The 13,289-nt window shown below is 38.4% G+C and overlaps 2 protein-coding genes and 1 long non-coding RNA gene across 4 annotated transcripts in view; 2 read left to right on the top strand and 1 right to left on the bottom strand.

Moving 5' to 3' along the window:
- Positions 1–1,896: 1,896 nt before the first annotated feature.
- LOC117782640 lies at positions 1,897–3,005 on the top strand. Its single transcript, XR_004617305.1, has 2 exons — positions 1,897–2,163; positions 2,947–3,005. It is a non-coding gene; the product is annotated as an uncharacterized LOC117782640 (long non-coding RNA).
- A 2,661-nt stretch (positions 3,006–5,666) lies between these two features.
- The window catches only part of LOC117782628, a 94,479-nt gene continuing 86,856 nt past the window's right edge, over positions 5,667–13,289 (top strand). Inside the window, 3 exon segments of the mRNA XM_034619648.1 lie at positions 5,667–6,096; positions 6,153–6,409; positions 6,497–7,678. Coding sequence (XP_034475539.1) covers positions 5,667–6,096; positions 6,153–6,409; positions 6,497–7,678 — 1,869 coding nt within the window.
- On the bottom strand, positions 10,432–12,219 carry LOC117782629. 2 transcript variants are annotated; one of them, XM_034619650.1, is made up of 3 exons: positions 12,140–12,219; positions 11,230–12,076; positions 10,432–11,178 (listed from the first exon to the last, which is right to left on the bottom strand). In XM_034619650.1, the coding sequence occupies exons 1-3, from the start codon at positions 12,194–12,196 to the stop codon at positions 10,568–10,570; spliced, it is 1,515 nt and encodes a 504-aa protein (XP_034475541.1). In that variant the 5' UTR covers positions 12,197–12,219; the 3' UTR covers positions 10,432–10,567. The 2 variants fall into 2 exon arrangements, with proteins under 2 accessions (XP_034475541.1, XP_034475540.1); XM_034619649.1 differs by having other exon boundaries at positions 10,432–12,076.

Below are 13,289 nucleotides of genomic sequence, written 5' to 3' on the forward strand. Positions count from 1 at the left end.
ACGGAAGAAATAGCAACATTGACGCTGGTCTGGGCGCAGGATACACGGACACACTATCCCAACTTGTTTATAATGTATATTTATTAAAAAAAGTTCCGGTACAATGATTAAAACCAGTTAAAGTGCGTGTGTTAAACTTCCGTCTTTAAATAGCAACAATATAGCAACAATACAGATAGTGTCCATATTGTATCATCCCAAAGTCACACTCGATGCAAAATGTGTGGATATTTTATTGGTGTCCTTTGGCACAGCATCATCATCAACAAAGGCGAAAGTAAAGCAAGATCATCTCCACTACATCGATACGGTGAAATTCACAGACAACAAACTGGACATTATTTGCCGAAATAAGGGGGAAAAAAAAATATAAAACTGTCAAGAGGATGTATGCGGGTCAGAAAGATTGCAAATCAAAAATACAGAAGCAGCATCTTCGAAACCACCCTAAAAACAACAAAGTGACCAGCAGCGGCACCCATCAGAAAACTGGTTGACCAAAGGGTTGCATCTTGGCCGAGATGCGTGTCAAAGTTCAAAGTCTCGACGTCGCCAGTTATCCGTTGATGCTGTGTCCAGTTTGAAAAACCGGCCTGGTTCACGAGTACGTTTGCTTCTGGGCTCAAATCTGTTGAAATTTTGATGTGAAAGTTTAGAAGATTTCTATAAAAGTTTCCTGTCCTGCCACGGCTGCTGCTGCTGAGCGTGAGAAAGTTTGAATCGCCATCGAAGAAACTCGTTTACGCCCAATCTACTAATGTCCTGATGCTGTTGATGCTGTTGATGCTGTTGCCCTCCAATCCAGCCGTAACCAGTTGAGCATCGTCCTGTCACTTAGCAGCCCATGCAAGACAACCACTGAGCGATTTATTCATGTTATTTGGCCAGTTTGCTAATTACTAACCAAACGCCAAGACTTTGATGCCAAACATTAGCTAAATAAATGGGCAAGAGTCTGCTGTATTGTTTGCCTCCAAGTTGTTGCACTAATTGTCCTGGAAGGCACTGTATCCTATACCTACGAACTTACTTCGCTGGCTTCTCTCACCGTTGACCGAAGTTGGCCCTATTAGCTTAGATATTCCATTAGGCGGCATCGATTACTCAGACATGCATTGATTTTTTACAAGTGACTGCAAATTTCAATGCATAAGCGATGAGACGCAGACCTTAATGAGTTCCCGTTTAGCGAGAGAAGTCGATTTCAGTCCACATATTGAAAATAAACCAATGAATTAGGGTAACATATAAAAGAGGAAACTAATTAAGGAGTTAAGCTGACAGAAATATATATTTAAAGCTGCAAATATACCTTATTTGACACAAATATTTCCTGAAACTTGCTTAATTTTGACAAGTCTTAAAGTTACTTATTTAAGCGTCAAAATTTTTTCGAAGTGTTATACCCTGTGCCCATTTAAACGCATGCCACGTCTGAGTCGATCTCAGCTACAGACCTTAAATTTAGATGTAGGCTCCTGGAAACCGTACGCAGATCAAGGTTATATTTATTTTTTAATTGGACCACTATCATGTAAAGATCGGTTGAAACTCAAGTTTTAGAATAAGTTAGTATGAGGTCTGCCCGCATTCTTCAGCTTGTTAAATACATTCTGCCAAACACAATATACCCGTTTTTGATCATTTTTTAGGGCCTCAGGTACGTCGCCAATACAATTAAAACAAACATTTTTTTGATAAATATGAATTTGTAAAATTTATGAAATTAATATAAATTAAATTAAAATTCGAAAATATTTCTAGTAACTATTTTTAATAATACGAGGGCGGGCTGATAAGTAATCGGCCTTACCAAAAAAAAAAAAACATCTTAAACAACCCATAAATATTTTATTCGATTAGTGTTTTCTATCGGCTGATTGCTGAAAAAGTTTTAGGCGTTTTTCTCAACACTGGTAATTTTGGCGGGAGTTTTAGCATGGTCACTTTTGCATTGTCCCCAAAATGAGTAAAATAGAATATCGAGCTGTCATTAGATTTCTGTTTTTAAAAAAGAAATCCAACGATGAAATAAAAAATGAGTTAATCGAAGTTTATGGGGAATCAGCTCCATCGATTTCGACCATTAAATATTGGACTGCTGAGTATAGGCGCGGGCGGACAAGCATTTTTGACGAGGACCGTCCGGGACGTCCCAGAGAGGTGACAACCCCAGAAATGGTAGATAAAGTCCACGGAATGATATTGGATGATCGCCGAATAAAGCTGAGAGAGATTGCTAAGGCCCTAAACATTTCTCGTGAACGTGTTGGAAACGTCTTACACAAATATTTAAATATGAGTAAGCTTTCGTCAAGGTGGGTGCCGTGATTGCTCTCAGCGGAACACAAACGCAACCGCTTGGTCATTGCGAAGGAGAGTTTGGCATTGTTAAACGCAAATAAGAATGAATTTTTGCGTCGTTTTGTGACTGTCGACGAAACTTGGATACATCACCATACACCAGAAAGCAAGGAACAGTCAAAGCAGTGGATTTCAACCGGAGAAACGGCGCCGAAAAAGGCAAAGATTGGTTTGTCGGCCAACAAGGTAATGGCAACGGTTTTCTGGGATGCCCGAGGCGTAATTCATGTGGATTATCTAGAAAAAGGCAGAACAATTAATGGAGAATACTATTCTAACCTTTTGGGACAGTTCGATTCAGAACTAAAGAAAAAAAGGCCGCACATGGCGAAGAAAAAAGTTATGTTTCACCAGGACAACGCTCCGGCTCACAAGAGCGTTGTTGCCATGATGAAATTGTGTGAACTACACTATGAAATTCTTCCACATCCCCCCTATTCTCCAGATTTAGCACCTGTGACTATTATCTATTTCCAAACTTAAAGAAATGGCTTGGTGGAAAGAAATTTCAGTCGAATGAACAGGTGATCTGTGAAACAAACGCCTATTTTGAGGACCTGGACCAGTCATATTTTATGGAAGGTATAAAAAAATTGGAGGACCGTTGGACTAAGTGCATACGTCTAAAAGGAGATTATGTTGAAAAAGAAAAAAGAAAAATAAAAAAAAAGCCGTGTTTTCTTTGGTAGGCCGACTATTTATCAGCCCACCCTCGTATTATAGCAATAACGCATTAAAGGGATACAAGACAAATAAGCCTGGTAATAAAAGTAGGTGTATTTTGTGATTATGGTACAGATGGGCTTAAAAATAAAACAATAAATTATTTTGAAATAATGTGAAATCATACCGTTGCAAACGTTTGTTTTTTTTTTTTGGTTCTTAAAAAATAGTTTACTTCGGCTCCGTACTTAATATACCGGTCACGGTTCCGGTATTATTCCCTGGTTATCTATCATTATCAGGAACGGGAAATATTTGTAAATGATTTTTTTATTTGAAAAAGTCATTAACTTTTAGTTATTAATATTCTAATATTCTTATTATTATCTAAGCATTTTCAAAATTATTTACTACCCTGAATTTAACAGAACTTTCCGACTTTTTATATCCCTTACTTAAAAGTAAATAGCCATGTGTTTTTGTCCGTTCGTGTGAGCGCCTAGATCTCAGAGACTATAAGAGATAGAGCAAACAAATTTGGCACACAGACTCCAATTGCGATGGAGCAGGTCAAGTTTCTTCAAATTTTCGCCGCGCCTCTTTCCGCGCGCGCAAATCGCGAAAAACCACTACACCCACAGTTTGTAAGGTAATTCGGGTTTTAAGGCAATTAACGTTGTCAATAAATATTATCTATTAGCCCACTGAATCGCAGCAAGATCAGACAAATAGAACGGAAGTTATGGCGATTTAATGTTTTCAATGTAATACAAAGTAATTTCTTTGAAGTACTTTTATATACATTGAAATACGTAACGGGTATCCTAAGGTCGGGGTCTCGACTATAGCTTTTCCGCCTAGTTGTATTGATGGCTAGCTTCAAGTCGCAAATGTACATTACACAAATTGCTCTCAGTTTCAAGATATTTCTGAAAAATACGTTACAAAAAACCGGTCAGGGCTTAAACTTTTCAGTAAATGGCAGTTGAAACTAGCATATTTTGGCGGGTAAAGTACAATAATTTTTATGCAAAAAGATCCAGTTTTGTGTTCATAATAAAGGGTCCTGCAATTAGGATGAACTTGGTTTGTAGATGCTGAGCTGACGACAAAGTCACAAAAACAATACCTAAGACACAAAGGGAAGTTCCCAGTTCTGGGACAGTTCTAGCAACCAATCAGAAGATCAGATGAATCGCGTTGAAATTCCAGCACATAATAAATAATCAAAACAAATACATAACCCTTATAGAGATAAAACTACAACCACTCACTCACCCCTAAACTCGGGGTACCACACGCGATTGGCATAAAAATAATTTGTGGCATACTTTTGTGCGCACAGTAAAATCCAAAAAAATAAATTATTTTGGAATTGAAGTTAAGTGTTTACCAATACCAAACATGCATACCGGACTGATAAATTCACATGGTTCTTAATTTATGTAATAACAGAGTTTTAAGAATACATGCTTTTCTCGACATTAACCTGATTCTAATTGACATAGAAAACAATATAAACAATATGCCAAAGCCCAAAAACATAAAGTACAATGAGAACTTTAAGGCGAATCAACGCAAAAGGCGGCCAAAAGTTTAAACGTGCGAGAAAATGTAAGGAAAATGGTAGATAAGTGGGCATAAAATATTTTTAAGAATGCTGCCTGACGTGAATCTCTTACAAATCGCCACCGAAATGTATGCTTCGAAAAATGCAAAATACGCGACTTTCAGTTAGGGGTTGCTTAAGGAGCCACGGGTTGTTTTAGGTTAGACATTTTTTGGCATTCCTCAAAAGCGCAAAGATGTTGTGCAGGCTTTCTTTGGGTTGGTTGCTCACTGTTTGGCCCTCTACCTCCGTTTACTTGCCATTGTGCAATTATTGAGGTAGGCAAAGATTATCTATTTATTTGTGGAACATTCCGTATTTGTCGTTTTCCTTATATATTTTTAAAAGCTACCCCTTTGGCCAACTGGCCTTCATTAACTTGACGTGCAAAGTTCAAAGATGACCGGTCAAGTAACCGGTTTGCATCTGGCCCAGCCTGTCTTCGACTGGACCTGAACCTGAATATAACTGAACCTCTATTTGGACAGCATCCTTTCTTACGACTGAATCAACTGGACCCAATGTTGATCAGTTGAGTTTGAACTTTCATTTCGGTCGCGTCGCGTTCGCAACTTTTCTTTTGGCTTTGTTTGTTGTATTAAAATTCTCCGTTTGTTTTTTCGTTAATGTGGGAATTTCTCTTATATTTTAATATTGTTACAAAATTAACATTTGTTTTTATTGCAATTCTGTTGAACTTTTTTGTTGTACTCATTTTCCCTTGACCTATTTCACTGAAAAACCCAAAATTAAAAGTAAGTCAGAGTTATTATTATACTAAAGATAAAAGTGTTTACTGTGTTTCGTGAATAGTGTGTATAGTGTTATTTCATCTTTAATTTGACAGCACACCCCATGAGATCCCACAGAGCGAAGAAAAGATTTCTTTAGAGCAAAGCCTTTTACAAATTAAAATATAATTTCAAAATTTAATCAATGCACTGTGTTCATCTCTTGGACTTTGTCGTGATCGAACATTTTCATTGAGCCTATTGTTTAGTTCTTTAACCACAGTTTCATTCACATCCTTATGGAGCAATCCAATGGCAATCGAAAGCATAGCTTCGATCAGGCTCAATCCACTGAGTCCACAAAAGCCTCTGTTGCGCTCGGCATGGCGGAGAGTTGCAGCAATAAGAGGAAACTCTTCGCCATTGACGAGCGCGAAGAGAGCTCTCCCGTAACCGTGAGTGAGTTAGAGCCTGAAGTGGAGGCAGCCTACGATGCGGATGTGGATGAGCTGGAGCAACCCGTGGGTTGTCCGCCGCTAAGCAAATTGCCAAGCGAGCGTGAAATAATCTACGAGTTGTTCCAGCCCTGGGCACTAAAGACTTACGGCGATCAGGCAAAGACCAAGACAATAACACTGCGCAAGAAGGCACGCATTTTGAAAGCACTTGAGGGCAAGGAACACAGTCGTCCGGATAGTTCGAAGTTTCGATTTTGGGTGAAGACAAAGGGTAAGAAAAAGACGTTACAAAAAGTTTCCATCGAAGCCAACTTAAATTTTTTACAGGTTTTACTACCAAGCGACCTGATGGTTTTGAGGAGGCACCCGGTAGTCGACGGCGCCTCCAACCGCTGCCCACCACAGCTGTACTCTCTGATAACCCTGGCGCCGTCGATTTGTTTGCAGCATCCGCTAGCAAGGACTTTGGTCGTCGCATCTACCGCAAGGTAGCTTGCGTAGAAGAATTCTTTGATATCATCTACAACGTGCACATGGAATTGGGCGGACGCAGTTTAGTGCTTTGAAGAAGCACCTCGTTGCTGGTTGATAGCGTTAGATTTTAAAATTTTTGTATAATTGTAGATATAACCTCTTAGCTATTTTATTTGTAATCTTTCTTTTCTTCTCAGATCACCGAAACCTATGCATTTCTGCCTCGTGAAGCTGTCACTCGTTTTCTAACTATTTGCCCGGAGTGCAAGAAGAACCTGAGACCCTCCTCGCCTACGGTTGGCTGCAAGGACTCTGAGTTGGCTGGCAATGAGAGCTCATCGGAAGTGGAAAATTATTTGAGCTATTCTTCGCATACGGAGAGCTCCCTGGAGACGGGTCCTACGGCCAAGCGACGTCGCCATTCGAGCGCTGATCTCAAAGCGTATACGCCATTGGCCGCTGGATCTGTTTCCAGCAGTGCCAGTGCCACCCAGCTGAATGCCATCGCAGCACCACCGTCAATCCCTACAACCATAGTTTCGACTGTGGCCCCGTCACACACTAAAGTCGATGTGGCTGCCGAAACGCAGGCGGTCAGCGTGCCCAAGATACGAGTTAAAGCCCAGTTGCAGCGTCCGCTTAGTCCGCCAGCGATTCCTGCCAAAATATTGGCTCCCTTACCTCCCAGTCCTCTACCCGATCCATCTCAGCTCCACAGCATTGACATGCAGCTGCTGAAGTCGCGGGATAATCTTGTCCGTTATTACGACTTCATGAGACGCTTCTATGCCGGTGGCTCAATGCTCAGCCAACCGGTTTTAGCACCGCCTCTATACGGCAGTAGTCTTTTACAGAGCCTCAGCTATCCAACCACCACCTCAACCACCACCAACAGCATAACGACAGCTAATAGCAATCAGCCACAATCTAAGGAAGTGTCTGTCTCAGCACCTCCCAGGGCAGCTTCTCCGCCGGCAGCTAATTCTAGTTCTCCACAGTTGAAGACTTCCCCTGACAGCTCGACTCGTGCGCGCTCTCCGATCGTTTCGATAGCCACGCCCTTTACACCACAGACACCACACACGCCCATTAATTTAACGAAAACTCCATTTTCCAGCTCCAGAAATGGACAACCCACATCGACCTCCACTCCAGTTACCGTCCCACCCCTTAAAATTGAGCTGCTCAGTCCACCCAAGCCGCTAACAAATCTACGGATTCCCCAACTATTGCTACGTGGCACGGCTCCAGTCGAGCAGCTTCCCATGCCGCTGCCGCCCTTGGACTTGGAACGACTGAAACCCATAACATCTACCTATTTGCAGCTGACACGCAGCATGGGTCTAAGCGATGAGGATGCCTTGCGGTTCGACAATCTGGTGAGTAAAGACTTTAAATATACTCTCTAAATCAATAAGAAAGGGGCATTTGTTTTACATAATCAAAAGAAAAAGGTCATTTATCAGATAAACTTCTGGCTAAAGTTATTAAACCAGATCTAAAATAATCTTAAGTATAACTTTTATTTATACTACTTATTTTATTTTTTTTATTGTTTGATCTCTCATAAACATTTTTAACAGTCATTAGCCACTGTGACAACCTTTACTAAATAACTTACCGAACGTTTTATTATTAATAACATTTATTACTAAATATAAGTTCTCCCCTTCCACGGGCTTTTATCTCCTCAATTATGTATTAAGAAAATTATCGTATTAATATAACTTTTCTGTCATAAACAATAATTGCAAATAAATTTTTACTCATATTACCTATTTTTTTCATATTACATAATATTTGATACGTTTTTATTAAATTTTTATGACATCAACCCATTTTAACAGTTACTAAAAACTAAGACGAATTGAATTACTAAAAAGAATTAGTCCCCACATGCAAATTCAATGCAAATATTTATGCAAACAAATTTTCAATATTTATGCCATTTTATGTAATTTATATAGAATTTATCTCTTAAATTCTTGCCATTGTATAATTTTACGCGACGTTTATTAATTAGTTGGGCTCCCAAAACGGATATACCTATAATTAATACAAAGAAGACTATCGTTTTTGTTATTTAACAATACTAAAATGTTTTTCGGATATCGACTATTTTATTCAGTTCAGTTTTGTTTGTACTTATAAATATTAAATGACAATATACTTTTGCAGATGTACTTAAAATAATTTATCCCGATTTAAATACACATTTGAATACATCTATTTACTAAATCGATTATATATAAAATATTAAATGATATATCTGCAATGGTATCAAATCTTTGGCCACCCGAAGTTATTTGTTGCAATATATTAATTATATTTATTAATTAATTATATTTTTAACTATCTTTTTTGTTACTGCAATATTAATTTTTGATCAACATAATTTTTTACTAATCTAGTTTCTCTTTTCTCTGACACGCTTGGCTTATAACTCTAACGCATCTATCGCAATGTAATCGAGAATGTATGTGAAAGAGCTACCTATGACATCCACAAAAACATCAAGTTCAAATTTTTCAACAACAACATCAACGCTTTTCGGCCACATCAAAATCGTTCGCATTGCGCGACGCACAAAATTATGCAATAGTTTTATTTTTTGTTTAACTGAAAATTCAAATTGAATTTTCTATAAATATTTTTTGTTAATGATTTTTGATCTCTTAATGCTTGAATTATTTTTTGCAGTTTATGTTTTCGCTTTAATAGTGCTGTAAACATTTTTTATGCAATATGTTTGTATTACTATTTTTTTTTATTAATTTTACTTATTTTAAAATTCATATTATTTGATTTTATTTTTTTCTTATATATTCTTTTTTTCTTTGTTATTTTCCAGCTCAGTTATTAGCGCAATTCAAAACATGTTGTAATAAATTAGTTGTATACAAAATTATGTGCTTTTTCTAAAGTTGTTTTTCCTTCGTAATTTCAACGTGGAAGAACGTGTAATAAATTAGAATGCCTATTAAAATTATATGCGTAGCTTATTTATAGACTGCTTTGTAGTATCAGACCTTAAGGCTATAGTATCACAACCACGGTGAGTATCAAAATTATTTTATTAATAATTTAAGAAATGCGAGTAAATATATCGCATTTCACACACATATTTGCCCAAAATCAGAATTAAAAAAAAACTGTCACAATATATTTTATACACGCTTATGTGTTATTTTAATATACAAGTAGTTTCAATATCGAAGAATAACAACTGATGACCTGATTTCTTATGCATAAAAATGTATGTACTTATATATAAGTTAAACAGTGAAAATATCCATTAAACTTAACTATTAGTTCGTGAATAGTTATGAATGCTGCGTAACAGTTCTGTCGATGCCTCCCAATATTTCTATATATATAGTTGAAGAAGCATTTAGAAATACTCGATCAATTTGATTCTTAGGTTAGGAGTTAGGCAGGAATTACCGTAAGTCGCGTTCAGTTTAAGATTTGTTTTCTTTTTGAAATATATCTGTTTATATGACCGATATGAGAATCTTCATTTGCAACAACATTTAAAATACTCAAGTTGTACCTTTCAGTCAAAATTCTGTATATTTAGCTCGATCTGATTTTTTGATGTGGCAACCGTGAACAAGACTTACGTTCGGTTCGCGAACCGGCCTAGATACCCATGGTTTGTGTTCGCATCTTGTTCAACATAATTAAAGAAAATATTTTTATTGTTTATTATTTATTAAAAATAATCTAATTTTGATAAAATTTCAAATTTTTTTTGTAGATTTAAATGTGACTTATTTTTATCCGAAGTCTCAAATAGTTGGGTTATATTAGAAAGACATAACATTTATGTAATTATTTTATGTTCGAGCCAAATCTTTTATTTAAGACAGTGGCTCGGGTCAGGTTGGGGCTCGCTTTGTTCATGATTCAATTCTGGCTGCTTAAAATCTAATCTAATGATTATAATATGTTCGTGACCGCATATTTATTTGTAACATTATTAAAACTAAAACTAGATGAAACCCAAATGTTATCGAATCACAAGTAAAATGTTTGCTTCTATTTATTTTTCACATCGCAAGTGTATGAACGTACGAACATGACCCGTGGAAATGCTCATATGCATCATATGAAAAATAATAGTTTAGACTTTTAGATTGGGGTAATCTTTAGGAAAAACCCGCACTGATAAGCTTTTATTTAATTTATTCATATTGTTCATAATGTTTTTACGTGTTTTTGAATTTGTTTGTTTACAATTCATGACAAAGACTCAATTTCAGAAATTATTTGGTTGGCAGTTCTGCCTGACCTTGCCCCTCGGCCTGTTCGTCACCTTTAACGGTACTCAGCACGAATTTAGCACTTAGCACCCGACCATCCTTATCGACAATTGTCTTGACCACTTCTCCGTTTTGGGCCAGAATATCGTCAGGCCTAAGATTCACCTGTGAGAGAAAATCTTCTATTGATTTGTCCCTTTGCTGTCCCGCAGCCTGCGATTCGTGTTGGCTCTCGACCGCTGGCTGTGTTTGGTGAGTCTGGGTCTGCGCCAATGGTCGTGGTGGTGGTGTTGGCAAGGGGGCCTCTGGGGATCCAACTGCCCTGTTATCTAAATGAACCGTCGTCTTGATAATGCTTCCGTCGGGCATAACGCGGTTGCGTACAATATCTTCGCCCCTTGCTTGAGCATAGAGTATATCTTCATCAGTAATGCCCGCATTATTGAGCATAGCCCGCACAGGCGGCTCCAAATCAGCGGCCTTTGGTGGTGCAACGCCATTGAAGGTGCCTCTGTAGGTGGTCACTCTGGTGTTGGTGGGCAGTTCATTGGTATTTGTGTATGTGGGAAGGTCATTCACATTGAAAGTGGCAATTGTCTTGGGTGTTGTCTGACTTCCATCTGGGAAGTCGCCAAATGCGGGCAGGCGTGTGGTGGTGTGTATACCTAGACCAGCCACTGGTGTTGGCAGTGGTTGCTGAACAGTGGGTCGGGTTGGTAGTGGTAGTAGTAGTGGTGGCCTATTAAGCCAGCTGGGTAGCTGACCTTCAAATATGTTGGGCCTCTGCTGCCAGCTGGACGGTAGACTTCCAGCTTCACCTCCTGGTGTCCAATTGTTTGACACGGCTCCTTCGTATGTCTTTGTCGTGGTCGTCACAGTGCGTCCCTGATCATCTAGCTCTGTCTTCGTGGACACCTTAGGTGTTACTCCCGCTGGAATTTCAAAACTCGGCCAGTTGGAACCTAATGGTGTGCCTGTTGACCAGCTGCTGTACACAGGTGATCGATAGGTTTTGATTGTTGTCGTCACAGTCCGTCCCTGATTGTCCTGCTCCGTTTTGGTAGACGTTTGAGGAGTAACACCTGCTGGAAACTCAAAGCTTGGCCATCCGCGATTATTGTGGCCGGTGCCAAACTGCGGAGAGCCTTCTCCGAAGCTCGGCCAATTGCTCGCCAAGGGTGTTATTGTGAATGTGCGTCTATGACCAATTGAATTAGGCAGATACTCCCAGTCGGTCTGTGGACTTACTGGGCTGGGTGTGGTAGTAGTGACCTCCAACTTGGCTGCACTTTGGCCATCTTTGACAGTAGTAGCGATTATGTTTTGCCCATCGGGTGACAGCTCGTAGGTCGTCGTGCATAGCTGACCCACTGCGTCCGGCTTGCTGATAATCACCGGTTGCTTGGTACGCCACAGTTCCCCCAACACCGACGGCTCCATGCCCAGCTCCACGGCTTGCCTAGTAAGTGCCACACCAGGCCCGTTATCGTTGCTATTCGTCGCATTTCCAAGCTGCGATAAGACAACAAATGACGTCACTCAGTCTAATTACACTAAACAAAAAACCTGACCTACCTTCAGACCTAAAAGGCACAAGCCGATCAAGCTAAGCACATAATTCGCTCGTCTCATTGTGCACTCTCGGATTGTCTCAACTAAACTGAGCCCAGAGTTGATTGGGTATCACCTAAATAAGCTCCAGTTGTAGAATTATACAGTATTCGTCTGTCTGTACATACTCGTACACACGGTAAGAATAAAAAGCTAAAGGTTATCGCATCTATTTTCCATGACAGCATTTCAAGTCTAAGTCTCAAATAAAATTTATGGGAATACAAAATATATACGGAAAATTTATATTAATTTCCGTATAAAACTACCCACAACTGAATTCTCCTTTTAACGTACTTACTGTCCTTAAAACTTCATTTAGTTGATAAAAAAAAAAGGATAGCGTCATATTGTTCTTAATTTTCAGTATGCTGTTGACACATTTAAATTGCTTTACAGCCCATGCAAAAAATTTTCCATTAAGGCATATTTGAGATAAAAAACAAACATATATTTTGTATATAAAGAATAAATATTTATACAAATTGCAGGCTTAAATAAAAAGTATTGACTGACCTGTCCAACATCGCAATAAAGCCAACTGTTAACAAAGATTTTATAAATGAAAAAATTAAACATATATTTATGTAAACAAACAGCAAATCAAATAGTCACACTCTGCAAGAAGATTTATTGATACTCTTTTCTATAATAAATATCTATTAATTAACTATGACTATGCATATATGATATTAGATGAAAATTGGAGATACAATTGTTTTTCCTTTGAAATGAGTAGTCTTAAGAGAAGAATAAAATTCAACAATTTTAGTAAAAACTAGTCGGAAAGGCTATAGTCAAGATCCCGACCATAGGATACCCTCTACTTATTTCAATATATAGAAAAGTACTTAAGGAGAAATAACTTGTATTACTTTGAAAACATTAAATCTTCATAACTGTCGTTCTACTTGTCAGATCTTGATCTGATTCAGTGGGATAATATATAATACTAATAAAAAACGTATTATTTTAAGAAATGTGGGTGCGGGGGCGTGGCTTAAACTTAAAAACAAACTTGATCTGCGTGGGCTATATATAAATCTGTGTGCCAAATTTGGTTACTCTACTTATAGTCTCTGAGATCCTTGTGTTCATACAGACGGACGGACGG

Source organism: Drosophila innubila, assembly GCF_004354385.1.
Source record: "Drosophila innubila isolate TH190305 chromosome 2L unlocalized genomic scaffold, UK_Dinn_1.0 5_B_2L, whole genome shotgun sequence".
NCBI classification, from domain to species: domain Eukaryota; kingdom Metazoa; phylum Arthropoda; class Insecta; order Diptera; family Drosophilidae; genus Drosophila; species Drosophila innubila.